At 35.6% G+C, this 21,163-nt stretch overlaps 1 protein-coding gene across 1 annotated transcript; it reads right to left on the bottom strand.

The window, feature by feature from the left end:
• Window positions 1–19,235: 19,235 nt before the first annotated feature.
• LOC132301109 (uncharacterized) lies at window positions 19,236–20,534 on the bottom strand. The gene is made up of 3 exons (XM_059798390.1): window positions 20,093–20,534; window positions 19,765–19,985; window positions 19,236–19,628 (listed from the first exon to the last, which is right to left on the bottom strand). Exons 1-3 carry the CDS (start codon window positions 20,532–20,534, stop codon window positions 19,236–19,238), a joined length of 1,056 nt encoding a protein of 351 aa, XP_059654373.1.
• Between the last annotated feature and the right edge of the window lie 629 nt (window positions 20,535–21,163).

Raw genomic sequence — 21,163 nt, 5'->3', positions numbered from 1 at the left:
GATTTGCTCCTCATAAGTCGGCACTCGTGGTGGATTAGGATCCACGCCACGAGGTCGAGCCCTGGGCCTCCTTGGACCCCGTGCGAGCCCGGTGTCTGCAACCTGCTCCTCAACCTGCTCATCCATTCCGACATGATGAAAAGACTCTCCGCGAGTCAAAACCATGGTGCTACACACATAAGGGATAAGGTCAACAATAATGCAAGTCGTTAAGACCTAATGCAACTCACGCCATGAATACACAAGACAAGTAGTACATAATACAAACAAGAAATGTATCCAACATACAGTCATGCTAAATATACAAGCATATACAACATGCTAACACCCAACAAGCATATACAAAATGCTAAGGCACACAAGCATATATAACATACTAAAACAGTTAAGGAAAACTCTTAATCATGCTACCACATAAGCACGTAAACATGTTATTAAATCAAAACATGTTATCAAGAAGAACGTACACATATCAAAGCAAGTCAATGAAAACATGATATGCACCCAAAACCCGTCATCCTAAGGTTTTCGAACCTAGGAGCTCTGATACCACCTGTGACGGCCCTGGTTTTTAGGCCAGTGCGTCCTAAAATGAATGGAACGTAAATCCAATGATGAATCTAGAATGCGAAAGCAAAAGGTATAATAATGGTCTCTAGAGATACTACACATTTATAAGACAACAATGTAACCCACAATGAGGTCACGAAACCCAAAGAAAACAAATGCGAAAACAACGTCTCAAAAATAGACAAGAATGAACCTAAGGGCAAAATGGTTATTTCATAGAGAAATGGATGCTACCAAGTATACCATTAGAAAGACAACAAAAAATTAATGAATTTAGACTCAAGAATCTCCTGATTCGGAGTTCGGACAAAAAAGATATGAATTTAGAACGAAGTGGCATCCTCCGTTTAAGAGATAGCACGACCCTATCTTACTAAAACTGGTATAACTCTCATTACGGTTGGAATTTTTGAGTATAATTGGTATCATTGGAAATCTGACTTCAGGATCTTGAGTTTAGGCTCAAGAATGACCTGATTCGGATTAGAAATGAAGGAGTTATGGCCCTATGAAGTTAACCTAAGAAATCTATCCGAGATGCTGAAAGTAAACCAAGCTTCAGGGAGGATCAGCAGGCTTATGGAACAGTACCAGCTGACCGAAACCCCTTCATCAGCCGGTTGATGTACAGTACCAGCCGACTAAAACCCCCTTTTTCACTAAAAAGGCTACTGGAATGGTTCGAGACAATCATCGGTCGACCGATGGACTGTTATCAGCCGACCGATGGACCCTGCTGCAGTAGAAATGTCTGCTGCAACTCATGGGGAAGGTGCTTGGCTTGGTTCTAAGGCTATGCATGCTTCCAATATGATTTAAACAAGTTTCAAAACATCTTTAAACCTTAAATGATCAACCATTACATGCTAAATCAAAGTGAAGCTTTGAATGATGCTCAATGCATGAATTTTTCATGAAAATTCATATAATCTTCCAAAAATAATTCAAAGTTTGAATTCCATGCATTCTTTGAAATGTAATCATGCTCGCAAGTGTAAAATGATGAATTAGACGCGCTATAATGGTCTACAGCCTCATATCATGTCATATGCAAAATATGACCCTTCAATGTATGAAATCCCTTAAATTTCATAAACAAACTATGAAAATAAAGTAGCATACATAGCATATAAGTATCTTTGGCCCTTGGTCTCATTACATACACAACTAAGGAGTATCAAAAGGTGCACTTAAGTGCACATTACATAGTTTGAACATTAGATACATGTCTTGTCAAAATAAACAAAAATAAAGCATGATATGCTAACAAGTGCATATCCCAACATAACAAAAATGCTCCAAGTAGACTAGAAATCTTAAGAGTGTTGTGCATCCCACAATAATGCTTCTTTACCTGAAAAACAACCCAAACAACTAGGGTGAGTAATCAAGTTACTCGTAGGATGTGGTGCATGCGTATACCCTATAGTTTCAAGTATAATGTGAACCAAACAGAGACCATCACAAGGGTGCATTCCACCTAACGTCTATGCTTTCAAGGCATTCTAAGGAATCATCTCAAGTTATGTGAATGTTTGAAATGATAAATACATGGCATCCAAGTATACATAAACAAGTACACTAATGCAGTTAAACTAAGATTTACCAAATCACAAGTTACAAGAAATCCATGATTTACAACTTGGAAAGTAATGTGAAATCAAATAATGGAAAAACTAAGATATGTGGCCACGAGACCATACAAGTTATTTCGGGTAATTACGAGCCACAAGGTACAACCTAGTGCGCACTATGACATTAGGAGAATTTTTACCCTCCGTACTAGAGCCAAACCCTAGCCATCAAACATTTCATATCCTTACAAGCTTTCAAAAATTAACAAGTTCATGACATTTATGCAATCTCAATGCATGAAATTACCTACCAAGCACAAGTAGGGTAAAACCACACAACCCATGTCTTAAGGTTACATGTCTAAAGTGGAAAGCTAATGTTACTACATATTATGCCATATGAATTTAATATTAATGTAGGCCACAATTACTATTCATGCAATATAGTAGTTTACCTACAAGTAATTATAAGTGCTATAAACAAGATTTTCATACTAGACTCTCAATGAAATCTCCATTTACTTAACAACATAAGTGCAATTTCAAGATATTCATAATAAACCTTCAATGAAATCACAAGTATTAGGTAAATCATTAAACAATAACCTACCTATACAATTTAATAGTCATATACATGCTTTAATCCACAAATCCTAAGTCAAGCATATAAAATCTCTATTTATATGTAATTACAAGAATTTAAAAAGCATGTAATCAATATATATCAAGCTCCAATATATATAAAACCCAAAGAGGATAAACATATAACCACCCCTACCTTAATAGAGAATTGAATCTCTATAATCCAAAGCAACCAAGCTTAAAATGGTGAACCAATCTAGGGTTTTATAGAGGAAAATGAAGCAAGGATTTTGTATTCCAAGCTCAATGATTTAAGGTGAGTGGAAGAGGGCCAAAAATGAAGTCAAAGCTAATAGTCAAGCTTTTCTCCAATGGTGGCTAGCTTAGGGCCCTTGAGAGGAAAGAGATGAATGAAGAAAAATGTGAAAACCATAAGTTAAAAGTGGTGGGATTCTTCACTCACTATGTGCTCTTGCACTACTTCTCTCACACACACAATGCAAGACCAAATGTGAAGCCTACACTTGTCATGAATCTAAGTAAGCTTCCAAGATTAAAAATCCAACCTACACTTGTCAACCATCCATGCCAACAAGTGCTCCTATCCTAGGCCAACAAGTGGGTGAATCTACACCCTCCATGTGTCATGAGATTAAGCCTCCAAGTGGTTCCACCACAAAACCAACAAGTGGCACCATAGAAAAGTGACACTTGTCACACTTTCCAAAAATTGAAAAAATGTCCTTTTCAAAAATATCTTCCAAATTAAATTATAAAATAGTTCCTAAGACGAAAAATAATTACTTTATTTAATTACGAAACACCCCTCAAGTTTAGAGTAATTACCAAAAGTTATGCATTTATGCCCTTTACAAGAAAAGTAAACATTTAACATGCTTTTCTACAAAAGTGAAAATGTATATATCATGGAAATGAAATATCATGGATGTATGCAAAGCCGGAATCAAATCCGAGCACAAAAAGTGAGGTTATGCAAGATAAAATGAAAAATGACTAAAGGACGAATTAGGGAAAAGACGAAAAAAGAAATTTACTGAAAAAAGAAAAGAAGGGAAATGACCAGTGTTACCCAAGAATTGACTCTAGAGGGGGGTGAATAGAGTCAATGGCTAATTTTCGCAAATTATAGAAGTACAATTTCTAATCAACAGTATAACCAATTATGTAATAAACAAGATATGAAAGTAATCAATTTAGCATAACTGTAAAAGAGATAAGGGAAGAGAAATTGCAAAAAATAACACGGCGATTTTTGCGAGGTTCGGAAACTCCTACTCCCCGGCTCAAGATCCCTGTTGAGACTTCCCAAATTCCTTAGAGCTTCTCTTTAATGGTGGAGAGCAAACCTTCAATTGAAGCAAGACCTTGCTTCTCTTTCTTGCTAGAAGAACACCCTTCTCCTAGGCTTCCTTTTGGGTCACACCAACCCTTTACAGTATCCTTGCTAAGAGACCACCTCTCTTAGTTTTACATAGGCCACACCAGCCCTTACAATTTCTTTACAAAGAGAAACTCTTCCTCCTTGGCTTACAGCAGATTTGTAGATAGAATTTGTAGTACAAGAAATCCTTTCAAGAACTGATACAAATCAAACCTCACAATAGAGTATATATGAAATCAAGTGAAGCTCAAACTCTAAGTATGAAATGTATGAGAGATGATGAGGAAAATACAGAACAAAAGCTCTGATGAAATACTAGAACAAAAGTTCAGCAAAGGCTCACTAAATGCTCTCTGAAGTTCACTCTGATTCAACTATGGAAGCTTGTATATGAGATAAAGATCAATGTCTGAACAGAGGCTCTATGAGTGAGTATAACCAGAACAAAAGCTCTGTATAATGGTAGAGCCAAAAGCTCTCTTTGATGCACTTGAATGAATGTTCTCGAATGCTCTCTCAAGTAGTATAATAGAGCAAAAACCTTAACAGCTTTCATAGTTTGAATCCCAGATTTTCACAAAAGCATATAGATGACTTTTTATACATTGCTACTTTAATACATTTGATAAGGTTCACATGAAATAGAATTGATGGTCTACATTAGATAATGTATGCTTTCATTTGATGGCATATCTTCCAATAAATCCATCACAAAGATTGGGCATAGTTAATCTAAAGATCATTTGAAAGATAGAAAATCATTTTATGTTAGCATGTTCATAACTCATATATGAAATAAAAAAAAAAAACTTTTATGCAAAATTTTAAAACATAGACATTTTTACATCTATTAGGAACAAGTAGCATATCAAGAGCGTCATGCTTAGAATTTCATGATTGAATACTTCATATAAGAGCATATTAATGAGAAAGGAATTATTTATCCATGGTACTAACTTCATTAGCTTGGAAGTTATTTCTCAAATAGATGCATCATTTATAATCCTTGATTGATGCCATCAAGTAACCCTATAAGAAAGGGTTGCATATTCTTTGTTTGGTACCCAAGTTTTCTTGGGTCCATATAAGTTAGGCAATGAAACATAAGTTCTTTTTGGAACCCAAACCTTCTTTGACTTCAACTTCTTTCTAAATGGACAATCACGAATTTTGTGTCCTAGCCTCTTACAATAATTGCATTTAAAGGAATCGGTACCGCTTTTGACAAAGTGATCATACAAAGGCTTTCTTCTTCTCAACAAGCATGCATCTTTAGTATAAGGATCATGTCTTATCTCATTTTTGAAATAGACAACACTTTGATTTCCAAGCATAGAACTTATGTTCTCTTTTCCTTTGGTTGTCTTTGCTAAAGTGCCATTTTGATCATCAATGATTTCCTTTGAAAAATTATACTCGGAAACGCAATCAATTGATGGTGGCTCTATAGATAGTACATTATCCTTTTCCTTTTTCAAGGATTCATTTTCAAGTTGGATCTTTTGTAATTCTTACACAAGATAATGGTTTTTCATTTTCAAAGAATCATTTTCCATTTGGACTTTTTCATGTCTTTGAGAGAGATTGTGATTTACCTTTTTAAGAGAAACACATTTCACAGTCATATTTTCTAGCACACCATGTAACTCTTTAAACGCATCAAGTAATTCATTATGTGCATCAACTAGTTCATTATAAGAGGCTTCTATATCAAAAAATTCATGATTAGAATTTACCTCATCTTCATTGGCCACGAGACAAAGTTTGTCCAACTCTTTAATGTCGCTGGCCTCTTCGCTAAAAGCTTGGAGAGCTATACTCTTCTTTTGAGTTGCTTTATTTACTTCACTATAGGAAGAAGAGTAAGTTCTACTAAGAAAATTCAAATGATTAGTAATATTAGTAGAAATAGAATACATCTCACTAACTAATTCATTTTCATTTATGATGGAAACAACATCTTTTTCAATAAGCATAGGCATATATGATTCCTCACCATTAATTGATCCTCCATAGGCTAATTCAAGTGAGTTCCAAATTTCTTTAGCCGTTTTACAAAAGATAATCTTATTGAACTCATTTTTGCTTAATGCACAATAAAGATGGCATATGGCTAAAGTATTGCATTGTATTAATCTATGATCATTTTCATCCCATTCACCTTTTAATTTAGGAATTTCATTCCCTTTAATAACTTTGGTTGGGATATGACCACCATTTTCAACAACTTTCCATAAATCAATATCAATGCTTTTTAAAAAGGCCCTCATTCTAATTTTCCAACAAATATAATCATTTCCATCAAAACAAGGAGGTTTATCAATGGGATAACCTTCTAAGTGTGTGATACTACTATTATTGGCCATGATCGTACTCTAAGACGGTTAAGTCCTTTAATAGAGTTTAGGCTCTGATACCATTTGTTACCCAAGAATTGACTCTAGAGGGGGGGGGTGAATAGAGTCAATGGCCAATTTTCGCAAATTATAGAAGTACAATTTCTAATCAACAGTATAACCAATTATGTAATAAATAAGATATGAAAGTAATCAATTTAGTATAACTGTAAAAGAGATAAGGGAAGAGAAATTACAGACAATAACTCGGTGATTTTTGCGAGGTTCGGAAACTCCTACTCCTCGGCTTAAGATCCCTGTTGAGACTTCCCAAATTCCTTAGAGCTTCTCCTTAATGGTGGAGAGCAAACCTTCGATTGAAGCAAGACCTTATTTCTCTTTCTTGCTAGGAGAACACCCTTCTCCTAGGCTTCCTTTTGGGTCACGCCAACCCTTTACAGTATCCTTACTAAGAGACCACCTCTCTTAGTTTTACATAGGCCACACCGGCCCTTACAATTTCTTTACTAAGAGAAACTTTTCCTCCTAGGCTTACAGCAGATTTGTAGATAGAATTTGTAGTACAAGAAATCCTTTCAAGAACTGATACAAATCAAACCTCACAGTAGAGTATATATGAAATCAAGTGAAGCTCAAACTCTAAGTATGAAATGTATGAGATATGATAAGGAAAATACAGAACAAAAGCTCTGATGAAATACTAGAACAAAAGTTCAGCAAAGGCTCACTAAATACTCTCTGAAGTTCACTCTGATTCAACTATGGAAGCTTGTATATGAGATAAAGATCAATGTCTGAACAGAGACGCTATGAGTGAGTATAACCAGAACAAAAGCTCTGTATAATGGTAGAGCCAAAAGCTCTCTTTGATGCACTTGAATAAATGTTCTTGAATGCTCTCTCAAGTAGTATAATAGAGCAAAAACTCTATGAGGATTAAAACAAGAGCAACAACCCTTTTAATCTTTACTGGAATCTCTCAAGATAGAATAAGAGTGAAATGAGAGAGATGAAGAGAAGATTGAGAACAAAAGCTCTCTTTGCAATGTAATATAATGTCTCTTAAAATCGTGTATTCTTTTTAGACAAGCCCTCTGTATATATAAAGAAATTCATAGCTCAATATAGCTGTTAGAAGTGGTTAGAGAAAATAAATGCAGAAAAATTGCCGTTGTAATTCAAAACCCTCATAGGAGTCGGTTCTTTGCAAAAGTGGAGGCGGCTCAATTTCAAATGGAGACGGCTCCATTAAAAAAGTGGAGCAGGCTCTTTTTCTGAAATGGAGACAGCTTAACAGAAAAATGGAGCCTTCTCTAGTTTTGTAGAGCCTTCTCTACTTTCCTGAGCCTTCTCTAATTTTGTAGAGCCTTCTCTAGTTTTTCATTGAGCTTTCTCTAGTTTCTTGAGCCGTCTCTAATTTTGTAGAGCCTTCTCTAGTTTTTCATTGAGCCTTCTCTATTCTTTGAGAGAGTTGGCTCTATTTCTTGTAGAGGCTGCTCTTGCTTCATGAAGGCTGCTGCTAAATTGGATAGAAAAAAGTGCATGACTTCAAATGGACATAACTCAGTCCATGAAACTCCAAATGAGGTGAAATTTGAGTCTAAATTTATTTTCTTGAAGTCAGCTACCTAAAAGCACCGGCCTTGCTCAAAAATTCCAACCATAGAAAAAGTTATGGCTATTTAAGTGCAACCTGGTCAGAATTTTCGCAGAGCAGAATCAGGTATTTTGTAAAGCTCATATCTCAATCATTTTTAATCCAATTTAGGTGAAATTTGAGTCTAAACTCAAGGGCTCAAAGTTAGCTTTCCAATACCACTAGCCTTGTGTAAAAATTCCAACTATACAAATAGTTATAGCAGTTTTAGTACAAGCTGGTCTGAAATTTTCTAGGCTGAAAATAGCTTCTTTTGAGATATCCATCTTTCTAGCACCTAGGACTTTGATGAATGAGTCAATTAAGTTCAAGGCCTGTTTCTAAGAGTCTAGGGACATATGAAGATGATAAATTTCAAATGCATTGTGTTCTAGAGTCATTTACCAAATTTTGGCAACAAAGGCTTTACAGATGAAAATTTAATTCAATGCCTTTTCCCTTTCTTTTTAGAGACCAAAATAAATATAATGATTAATGTGCATGGTCCTAGAATTTCTAGCTTAAAAAATGAGTTCTTTCAAAGCTTATCAAGCTTGAACTAACTCTTTCTTAGCAAAGATTTCATATGACAATATATATAAATGAAGTTCATAGTCTATTGCTAATGGTCATAGGAGCATATGAATGATATATGATATGCATGGTCCTATAATTTTGAACTTCAAAAAATATTCAAATATACTTTGACATTGAATCTTAAGCTCTCACCATCTTATTTACCCTTTTCTTCATTCTTTGACCATGATCGTTTAGGCTTGATGAAGACTTGCTTTCTTTCTTTGAAAATGCTTTGTGTGATCTTTGAAGTCCGAGTTTTTCTTTGATTTCTTTCAACTTTGATGCTTCCTTGAATCCATTGCTTTAATGTTTGGAATGCTTTGGAATGCTTGGAATGGATCTTCTAGCTCATCATTGAGGATTGAATGTTGATCAACTATATATTACTCAATGAAAACATTAGTACATAAACATCATTAATGATTTGTAATCATCAAAACATAAGATTAACCTTTAGATAAAATCCTTAGGCCAACAATCTCCCCCTTTTTGATGATGACAAAACATTGATGTGTTTATTGTCAAGGTGGAGTTGCATTTTGAAATAATGCTCCCCCTATCGATATGCATACATTGAATTTATATCAACAACAAATATTTTAGACATTAAAGTGTATAAGTCTCCCCCTTTCAATATGCGTCTAAAATAAGTGAAAAGCAATATATGCATAAGCATAACAAGCATAATAAATCACATATCTTTCTCCCCCTTTGTCATCTCAAAAAGGCGGGGGGAAAAAAAAAAGTTACTTGCCATCGCATGAAATAACAGAGAAAAAATGAATTAAAGGGCAAATGAAGAGCAAATATTTCATTTTATAGATAACAGAATTCAATACATAAGGAGACTGTGAACACAACTACCATATGATAGAGATTTGAATTGGAGGAGGATTTAGTTTACTAGGGCTTGATTCATCATCATGAGTACGTTAAGAATTTCATTTTTGTCCACGAGAAGGATTCTTTCTACGTGAGGATGAAGCCATAGATATTTCTAAAGTTTAGACTGAAATTACAGAAAGAATTCTCTAAAAAAAAATCCAATTATCATACAATGAAAATTTCAAGACTCAAGTTAGTTTTGACTGAAGATTAATAGAGGTACTTAAAAGGATTTTGAAACAATGAACCAATCTAGTTTAAAATTCACATTAAGTTAATTTGAGTGCTAAAACAAATTTATACTTGAAAACCCCATAACAAAATTTTATATAACAAGATTTAAAGATTGAAATTGATAAATTCAGCCTAAAAATGGAAATCCAGTAGAATCTTGAAATTTACTGTCCAATCGAACCATAGACAACACATGTTTAAAATTTATTCAAAGATAACTTCAAAATAAATGGGGTTTGAATTTGCAGACCATAGACTAAGCAATTCTTATTAGAAGAAATCTTTTACATATGAAAGAGAAAAGCTATAGTAAAATTAAGGGTTTCATGGAATGATGGATTAAAGGAGATGAGTTTAGAAATTAATCACTAGAATTCATTTAAAAAGCAAAAATCATATTAACTTTAAAGAAAATATTGATGAAGGAAGCTTACTGGTAAGGATGCCCAACAAAAGTCCTAGATGAGAAGCTTACCCATTTATGCTTAGAACACAATGCCCAAATCGCAAGTGATGGCTGCCTTGAGGTGTCTTTGGAATATTCAGCATAGAATGCCTCAAATGGAAGATGCTTAAATGGAAGATGCCGAGACTTTAAAAACATGTAGACAACAGATGTGAGAGCCGGCTCATAGAAAATTTAGAGCCGGCTCTGTAAAGGATCTTGGAGCCGGCTCTTAAGAATTTTGGAGCCGGCTCTTACATGCTGCAGGGAGATGCCGAGAGCTTGAATTTGGCCAAAAATAGGAGCTGGCTATTTAATTATCTTGGAGCCGGCTCTTGAATTTTACTTGGAGACGGCTCTTTATATTTTTGGAGACAGCTAAAAAAAAATTTGGAGCCGGCTCTTCCTTTTTGTTGAGCAGGCTCAATTGTCTGCAGAGGAGATCCCGAGAGTTAGAAGAAAATAGCACTGAAGGAGCCGGCTCTACCTTTTTCGAGAGACGGCTCTTCCTATTCCAATTTTGTAAGCAGGTTGGGGAGTCAGCTCTTGTTTTTATAGAGCAGGCTCTTTTTTAAAATTTTTGAGATCCCGAGAGCAAGCAATTTGATATCATCTGTGGAGACTGCTCTGCCTTGTGTAGAGACGGCTCTTTTTCTTCAAAAAGACGGCTCTACTCTAAATGGAGCTAGCTCTGCTGCAGTTTGTTGGTTCATCTTCTCACAAAAGCTCAGAGGTTAGGCAATTCATTTCATAATTTAATTTCAGCCTCAAAGTCTGTTATAGACCAGTTTCTGTAGAAACTCTGCACTCAGGGACAAAGCTGTAAAATCACTGCACCACTGAAATGAATTCGAACCCCTCAGACATATTTCATGTAAATACACTTGCTTAAACAGTAATTATATCAAGATAAGCATGGTAAACAATTTTCATAGTTTGAATCCCAGATTTTCAGGCCTTAAACCTTAACAGCTTAGGTTTACTAGGCCAAACTTCAAGTTGGTCAGTTTTGATGTAACTTTTGAACTTCACTAGTCTCTATTCAACCACAGACACTTGCTAGAATGATTGGCAGATGAATCACAACAAGATATTAACATTTCCTTTCATAAATCAGAGGCTGAACCAGAAAATAAGCTTAAATGAGGGTTAGGGATATGAAAAACTTACTTCAGCTCAACTTTATTCAAATGAGCACCTCCTGCAGATGTAAACATGATATAAGAGCTTATTTAAACCTTTTTCAAGCTAAGATAGTGATTCCAGCAAATTTAAGTCCTTCCAGACACCTTTTTCACCAGATTTTCAGTTTATTAAGCATCCATCATCACTTCAATGTATTTTACATTTGCTCACTGATTTCTGAGAATGTATTCAGTTTTCATTCTTGATTAAGAACTCAGGAAATCATGTGTTCATATGGCCTCTCGAGACACTCTCATTTAGCTTTCTTTTCTAGGGTTTTCTTTTTACTTTGAGGCTTACCCTTTCAATTTGCTATAACAGCGTTTGTATAGACCACACACTTCCAACCCTTAGGAAAGCAATATACATTCTCATTCTTCATTTTAATGAGATGGCTCTTCTAATGAGATTTGTTCCTCAAGTTGAACAACCTCATTTACTATATGCATGGAAGTGACACAAATAAGTAGATAAAACATTTAAGATCACAAAAGCATATAGATGACTTTTTATACATTGCTACTTTAATACATTTGATAAGGTTCACATGAAATAGAATTGATGGTCTACATTAGATAATGTATGCTTTCATTTGATGGCATATCTTCCAATAAATCCATCACAAAGATTGGGCATAGTTAATCTAAAGATCATTTGAAAGATAGAAAATCATTTTATGTTAGCATGTTCATAACTCATATATGAAATAAAAAAAAAACTTTTATGCAAAATTTTAAAACATAGACATTTTTACATCTATTAGGAACAAGTAGCATATCAAGAGCGTCATGCTTAGAATTTCATGATTGAATACTTCATATAAGAGCATATTAATGAGAAAGGAATTATTTATCCATGGTACTAACTTCATTAGCTTGGAAGTTGTTTCTTAAATAGATGCATCATTTATAATCCTTGATTGATGCCATCAAGTAACCCTATAAGAAAGGGTTGCATATTCTTCTTTTGGTACCCAAATTTTCTTGGGTCCATATAAGTTAGGCAATGGAACATAAGTTCCTTTTGGAACCCAAACCTTCTTTGACTTCAACTTCTTTCTAAATGGACAATCATGAATTTTGTCTCCTAGCCTCTTACAATAATTGCATTTAAAGGAATAGGTACCACTTTTGACAAAGTGATCACACAAAGGCTTTCTTCTTCTCAACAAGCATGCATCTTTAGTATGAGGATCATGTCTTATCTCATTTTTGAAATAGACAACTCTTTGATTTCCAAGCATAGAACTTAAGTTCTCTTTTCCTTTGGTTATCTTTGCTAAAGTGCCATTTTGATCATCAATGATTTCCTTTGAAAAATTATACTCGAAAACGCAATCAATTGATGGTGGCTCTATAGATAGTACATTATCCTTTTCCTTTTTCAAGGATTCATTTTCAAGTTGGATCTTTTGTAATTCTTACACAAGATAATGGTTTTTCATTTTCAAAGAATCATTTTCCATTTGGACTTTTTCATGTCTTTGAGAGAGATTGTGATTTACCTTTTTAAGAGAAACACATTTCATAGTCATATTTTCTAGCACACCATGTAACTCTTTAAATGCATCAAATAATTCATTATGTGCATCAACTAGTTCATTATAAGAGGCTTCTATATCAAAAAATTCATGATTAGAATTTACTTTATCTTCATTGGCCATGAGACAAAGTTTGCCCAACTCTTTAATGTCACTGGCCTCTTTGCTAAAAGCTTGGAGAGCTATACTCTTCTTTTGAGTTGCTTTATTTACTTCACTATAGGACGAAGAAAATTCAAATGATTAGTAATTTTAGTAGAACTAGAATACATCTCACTAACTAATTCATTTTCATTTATGATGGAAACAATATCTTTTTCAATAAGCATAGGCATATATGATTCCTCACCATTAATTGATCCTCCATAGGCTAATTCAAGTGAGTTCCAAATTTCTTTAGCCGTTTTACAAAAGATAATCTTATTGAACTCATTTTTGCTTAATGCACAATAAAGATGGCATATGGCTAAAGTATTGCATTGTATTAATCTATGATCATTTTCATCCCATTCACCTTTTAATTTAAGAATTTCATTCCCTTCAATAACTTTGGTCGGGATATGACCATCATTTTCAACAACTTTCCATAAATCAATATCAATGCTTTTTAAAAAGGCCCTCATTCTAATTTTCCAACAAATATAATCATTTCCATCAAAACAAGGAGGTTTACCAATGGGATAACCTTCTAAGTGTGTGATACTACTATTATTGGCCATGATCGTACTCTAAGATAGTTAAGTCCTTTAATAGAGTTTAGGCTCTGATACCAATTGTTACCCAAGAATTGACTCTAGAGGGGGGGGGGGGGGTGAATAGAATCAATGGCCAATTTTCGTAAATTATAGAAGTACAATTTCTAATCAACAGTATAACCAATTATGTAATAAACAAGATATGAAAGTAATCAATTTAGCATAACTGTAAAAGAGATAAGGGAAGAGAAATTGCAAACAATAATACGGTGATTTTTGCGAGGTTCGGAAACTCCTACTCCTCGGTTCAAGATCCCTGTTGAGACTTCCCAAATTCCTTAGATTAAAGCAAGACCTTTAATTAAAGCAAACCTTGCTTCTCTTTCTTGCTAGGAGACCACCCTTCTCTTAGGCTTTCTTTTGGGTCACACCAACCCTTTACAGTATCCTTGCTAAGAGACCACCTCTCTTAGCTTTACATAGGCCACACCAGCCCTTACAATTTCTTTGCTAAGAGAAACTCTTCCTCCTAGGCTTATAACAGATTTGTAGATAGAATTTGTAGTACAAGATATCCTCTCAAGAACTGATACAAATCAAACCTCACAATAGAGTATATATGAAATCAAGTGAAGCTCAAACTCTAAGTATGAAATGTATGAGAGATGATGAGGAAAATACAGAACAAAAGCTCTGATGAAATACTAGAACAAAAGTTCAGCAAAGGCTCACTAAATGCTCTCTGAAGTTCACTCTGATTCAACTATGGAAGCTTGTATATGAGATAAAGATCAATGTCTGAACAGAGGCTCTATGAGTGAGTATAATCAAAACAAAAGTTCTGTATAATGGTAGAGCCAAAAGCTCTCTTTGATGCACTTGAATGAATGTTCTTGAATGCTCTCTCAAGTAGTATAATAGAGCAAAAACTCTATGAAGATTAAAACAAGAGCAACAGCCCTTTTAATCTTTACTGGAATCTCTCAAGATAGAATAAGAGTGAAATGAGAGAGATGAAGAGATGATTGAGAATAAAAGCTCTCTTTGCAATGTAATATAATGTCTCTTAAAATCGTATATTCTTTTCAGACAAGCCCTCTGCATATATAAAGAAATTCATAGCTCAATATAGCTGTTAGAAGTGGTTAGAGGAAATAAATGCAGAAAAATTGCCGTTGTAATTCAAAACCGTCAAAGGAGCCGGCTCTTTGCAAAAGTGGAGGCGGCTCAATTTCAAATGGAGGCGGCTCCATTAAAAAATTGGAGCAGGCTATTTTTCTGAAATGGAGACGGCTCAACAGAAAAATAGAGCCTTCTCTAGTTTTGTAGAGCCTTCTCTACTTTCCTGAGCCTTCTCTAATTTTGTAGAGCCTTCTCTAGTTTTTCATTGAGCCTTCTCTACTTTCTTGAGCCGTCTCTAATTTTGTAGAGCCTTCTCTAGTTTTTCATTGAGCCTTCTCTATTCTTTGAGAGAGCTAGTTCTATTTCTTATAGAGGCTGCTCTTGCTTCATGAATGGTGCTGCTAAATTGGACAGAAAAAGTGCATGACTTCAAATGGACATAACTCAGTCCATGAAACTCCAAATGAGGTGAAATTTGAGTCTAAATTTATTTTCTTGAAGTCAGCTATCTAAAACCACTGGCCTTGCTCAAAAATTCCAACCATAAAAAAGTTATGGCGATTTAAGTGCAACCTGGTCAGAATTTTCGCAGAGCAGAATCAGGTATTTTGTAAAGCTTATATCTCAATCATTTTTAATCCAATTTAGGTGAAATTTGAGTCCAAACTCAAGGGCTCGAAGTCAGCTTTCCAATGCCACTAGCCTTGTGTAAAAATTCCAACTGCACAAATAGTTATAGCAGTTTTAGTGCAAGCTGGTCTAAAATTTTCTAGGCTGAAAATAGCTTCTTTTGAGATATCCATCTTTCTAGCACCTAGGACTTTGATGAATGATTCAATTAAGTTCAAGGCCTATTTCTAAGAGTCTAGGGACATATGAAGATGATAAATTTCAAGTGCATTGTGTTCTAGAGTAATTTACCAAATTTTGGCAACAAAGGCTTTAAAAATGAAAAATTAATTCAATGCATTTTCCCTTTCTTTTTAGAGACCAAAATAAATATAATGATTAATTTGCATGGTCCTAGAATTTCTAGCTTAAAAAATAAGTTCTTTCAAAGCTTATCAAGCTTGAACTAACTCTTTCTTAGCAAAGATTTCATATGACAATATATATAAATGAAGTTCCTAGTCTATTGCTAATGGTCATAGGAGCATATGAATGATATATGATATGTATGGTCCTATAATTTTGAGCTTCAAAAAATATTCAAATATACGTTGACATTGAATCTTAAGCTCTCACCATCCTACCTACCCTTTTCTTCATTCTTTGACCATGATCGTTTAGGCTTGATGAAGACTTGCTTTCTTTCTTTGAAATGCTTTGTGTGATCTTTGAAGTCCGAGTTTTTCTTTGATTTCTTGCAACTTTGATGCTTCCTTGAATCCATTGCTTGAATGTTTGGAATGCTTTGGAATGCTTGGAATGGATCTTCTAGCTCATCATTGAGGATTGAATGTTGATCAACTATATATCACTCAATGAAAACATTAGTACATAAACATCATTAATAGTTTGTAATCATCAAAACATAAGATTGACCTTTAGATAAAATCCTTAGGCCAACAACCAGGTCATTACAGTAGGTATATAACTTGTTAGAATATTACAATTGTTTACCTTGGAAGCTAGTTACTAAATTGAAGCTTATTTAGTTTTTGTAGCTTAGGATGGTAATGTGGCTCAATTATTGTAAAATATTTTTGCTTTGTGTATAAATTGCATATTGAGGATATGACTTATCATATGCCATTTAAACTTGAATTCTAGGACATGAATTGTGTGGATTCAACCTTACTTGTGCATAGAATATGGTAACTTGCATTTGATTTTGTATAAGTTTTGAACTTATTGATTTTGGAAAGCTTGTGAGGACATAAATTATGTGAATGCTAGGGTTTGACTCTAGTACGGAGACAAAAGTCTTCTAAGTCATAAGTGCGCACTAGGTAGTACTTTGTGAGTTGTAATTACCCGAAAATACTTGCTTGGTCTAGCGACCGCATATCCTAGTCTTTCCACTATTTGTTTTCGCATTTAATTTCAAGTTGTTAATCATGGATTACTTGTAGCTTGAGAATTTATGCTTACTTGGATATTTGAATCCTATTTGGTATACTTGAACTTGTATACTTGCTCAATGAGTTTAAATTTCATTTAGTATACTTGTGCTATGTATACTTGTTACATGTGCAATCCTTTTAGTTTAGTATACTTGTGTTTGTGTACTTGATTTATGAGTTTTGCATATTAAATGTATGCTTGAGTAGATATGCTTGGACGGTGCATAACTTGTTTTAATATGGTTTAGTATACTTGAAAATGTATGTTTGAATGTCGTATAACATGTTTTAACATTTTTTAGTATATTTGAGCATGTATACTTGTATGCCATAGTTCATTTCAATTGTATGAGTAGTTTAGGATGCTCCCTGAGTCTCACCTTGACATAGATGTTAGGTGGCATGACCCTTTTGAATTGTTTCAAATTAATGTAAAATTCTCTAAAGAAATCGAGTCTATGCATGCTCATTCCCTACGAGTAAACTTGTTTACTCACCCCGAAGTTACTGGGGGATTTGTTCAGGTACGAAGACTTGGTTCGTGATGTTCATCATTGCTTGGATGATTGTAGACTTGAAGGTTTTAATTCTTGTAAAGGTTGGCTTGAAATGCCACTTGTAGTCATTTAGGTCAAAATGTGTATATTTGATTTCATTAATGTAATGTGTACATAAGTACACTCTATGCAATGTATTTGACTTATATGTAATGAGGCCAAGGACCAAAGACACTTTATGTGATATGTATGCAAATTTTTAACTTCATTATTGCTTATGGAAGTTAGGAGATTTCATGCATTGAAGGGTCATATTTTACATACAACATGTCATGAGGCTGTAAGCCATTGTAGTACGTCTACTTTATCATATTACATATGCTTGCATGTTCACTTTGGCACACAATACCCTTCTTGATGAAACAAAAACTTAAGGTTACATTTTTTTGAGTTTTTACCCTATTCTGTTCCAGGGGAATTTCGGGTATTTCACATTATGTTTGTTTAATTTTCTCCCATATTGTTGGGTAGAAAACTCGATTTTGGAGGGGTTTCTTCTTTGTGTTTTTCCAGAAAACGTCATATTGGCTCTCAAAAACCCATTTTTTCCCGAAAAATCCTTTCTGCCAAGTTTTTGCTGATTTTTAATACAAGTGTGCTTGGTACTATTCATCAACTTTTTTTTGAAAAGTGTGCCGACCGATCCGAAAATTCCAGGGGTCTTGTGGGTGTTTTTTAAGGTTGTGTTTTCAATTTAGGCAATTTAAAAACCTCCCGAAACCCCATTTCCTTTCCTTGGGCAGCAGCTCGGAAGGATTTTTACCCTCTTAACCTGATTTTCTTGGGGGCATTCTGGGCATTTTACAATGCATTTTTTTTTTTGTTTCCGTTCATGATGCCGGGTAGAAAACTTGATTTTAGGGGGGGTTTCTTCTTTGAGTTTTTCCAAAAAAAGTCCGTTTAGATGCCCGTTTTTACTTTCAGTTGCAGCAGCAGTGGGTCGGCAGCACTATAGCTGTCATGACCTTCTTTTTGTTTTGACCTTTCTCTTTCGTCTGGACTCCAAATCGAGTAATTTTTTTTTTGAAATTGACTATTTTTTTGCTGTATTTCCAACGGTGGGCTCGGTTACACCCGAATCTTCATGGATAAAGACCAATTTACCCTTTTTACTTTGTATGTCCGTTTTTCGTTATTTTACTGTTTCTCCTTTGTTCGGACTCTGAATCATGTGATTCTTGAGTCCATCTTGATTAATCTTTCATTGTCTTTCCATTAGTGTGCTTGGTAGCACCCGAATCTATATTTTTAAAAATGACCATTTAGCCTTTGGGGCTAAATTTGTTCGGTTTTCTTTTAATTTGTTTCCGCTACTTTCTTTTGAGTCCCGTGACTTCATGGGAAGTCACATATGTGTCTTAGGAATGATGTACATTCCCAAGGATGTTGCTTCCATATGAAAAGACTATTTTTCCCTTGGGGGCCTGTTCGGTCTTTTTCTGATCATTCATTTCCGTATTGTTTTCGTTGAGATCCGTGGCCTCATAGACGGTCACTCCGGCATTTTAGAGTTGCATTGTATCTCTAGGGTCTTATTTTCTGTTTTCGCTTCCGCATTTGGATTCGTTATCAGGTCAATCTTCGGTTCGTCACAAGAAACACTGGCTTGAAAAATTGGGGCCGTCACATTCACTCTCAAATCATCAAACTGCTTCTTTAATTCTTCTAATTCAATCGGTGCCATACAATATGGTGCCACAGAGATTGATGCAGTACCAGGCATTAAATCAATAGCAAACTTTACCTCTCGGTGTGGAGGCAACTCAGTCAAGTCCTCCAGAAACACATCCAAAAAATTACGCACAATCACTGGATAATCAACCCCACAAAACTTAACATCATCATCAATGAAAGGCTAGCCAAGAAAAACCCTTGTCGATCCCAACCTCTAACACCATAAAAGGCAAGAATGAGAGAATCACACCGATCTCCCACAAAGCAAAAACAATTCCCATCCAGGGTATACACTAAAACTCTGCTCCTAAAGTAATCAATAATAGCTCTAAAGGATGAGAGCCAGTCCATCCCAAGAATGACATCAAATCCTATCATCTCGAGAAGGATGAGATCGAACTCCAGTACCCGTCCGGCAATGGTAATGGAACAACCCCGACAAACTCTACCAAGAGTGACTGAGCCCCTAATAGGCGTGTCAACACAAAGCGATCTGTCTAACTGACTGACCTCCAATCCCAATGCCTGTGTAAATGATGAAGTAATGAATGAATAGGAAGCACCAGAATCAAACAATACACGAGCCCAAGAATGGGACACAAGAAATATACCCCTGACAACTAAAGGACTGGATAATGGCTTGGATGGAGTGAGTGCAAACACATGACACTGAGTCCTCTACCCCTGAGAACCACCTGTCTGATAACCCGACTGCTGAGTGGGTGTACTCGAAGAAGTCCTTCTGCTCGGACGAGAACTCTGTGCTGTCACAGCTGGCTGAGATGGCTGAGGCAGTAGTGGCGGTTAAAACCCTGACTGAACTGTGGTAAACTGCATCTGTCTCTGCTATGGACCTCCACCCTTGTCTGAACCGTTGCCCCGCTGTGGACAATCCCTTACCCTATGGCCCTCCTGGCCATACCCAAAACATCCACCTGACACTACTTAAATCTGAGTGCACTAGTTCTTGTAGTGCCCCAACTGCCCACATCTGAAGTAAGTCAACTGAGTCTGAGTGCACTGGGACTTGAAATGTCCCGGCTTCCCGCATTTGAAACAAGTAACATTCGGTCTAAAAGACCCAATAGATACTGAAGCTGTCGGTGTGGATCTGGCTGACTGATATCCCTTGAACCTTGACTGTTCATTCTTCTGCTTCTTACTTGATTGACCCTTGAAGATAGTACTCATGTTCCTGCTGTGATTATAAGACTCTCTGATAGCTTTACTGTCCTTACTTTCGGCCTCAACTACTAAGGCCTTTCGCACTGCTTTTACATACTCTATCGGTTCTGAGGCAGCTACAATTGGTCTGATAGTAAGATCAAGGCCATCAATAAACTTTTCTATCTTTCCTTTCTCATCATTGGAAATCCCTAGTGCAAACCTCAATAGTGACGTGAACTTGTTTTCATACTCAGTGATGGTCATATTTCCTTGCTTCAACCCATCAAACTCTTTTTTCAACCCATCAAACTCTTTCATAGTACAACTTCTTGAATGTATCATAGGTCATTGTGTCCAGATTGTGGGTGTGAAAAACGGTCTTCCACCAAATCTCAGCATCCCCAACAATGTTATAAGTTGCCAAAGTGATCTTTAACTTGTCCATCGCCAAATTCATGGCATTGAGATACTTTTCCACTCTATCCGTGAAACTATCCGCAACAAGCGGATTTGGATGACCCTCAAATAGAGTTGGCATCAATTTCACAAACTTTGCAATGTGGTAAAGAGTATCATCTGACTCATTTGTCTTTGGAGGTGGTGGTGGTGGTGCCGGTGGTGGCACAACCTATGACGATGATGCTCCTGCCAGCCGAAATGCATCGAAAAGAGCTACCTGAATGGCCAACTTCAACTGCTCCTCATTTATCTGAAGAGGTGGATCAACGGTCCCCCTAGCTTGTCCCCTTCTTGGTGGGACCAAATCACGTAACAAGATATCTTCTTCAACTTGCTCCTGATACCTTTCCACGGGATTGGAGTTAGAACTTTCCCCGGGATCCCTTTATGGTGGCATGATGCTATAAGAAAAAGGAAACGGATAAAAAATGATG

The sequence above is a fragment of the Cornus florida genome, unplaced genomic scaffold, assembly GCF_030987335.1.
Source record: "Cornus florida cultivar Cherokee Brave unplaced genomic scaffold, ASM3098733v1 CherokeeBrave_3.0.0_Hap2_Chr03, whole genome shotgun sequence".
In the NCBI taxonomy this organism is placed as follows: Eukaryota; Viridiplantae; Streptophyta; class Magnoliopsida; order Cornales; family Cornaceae; genus Cornus; species Cornus florida.
This window is presented reverse-complemented; position numbering and strand designations above follow the sequence as displayed.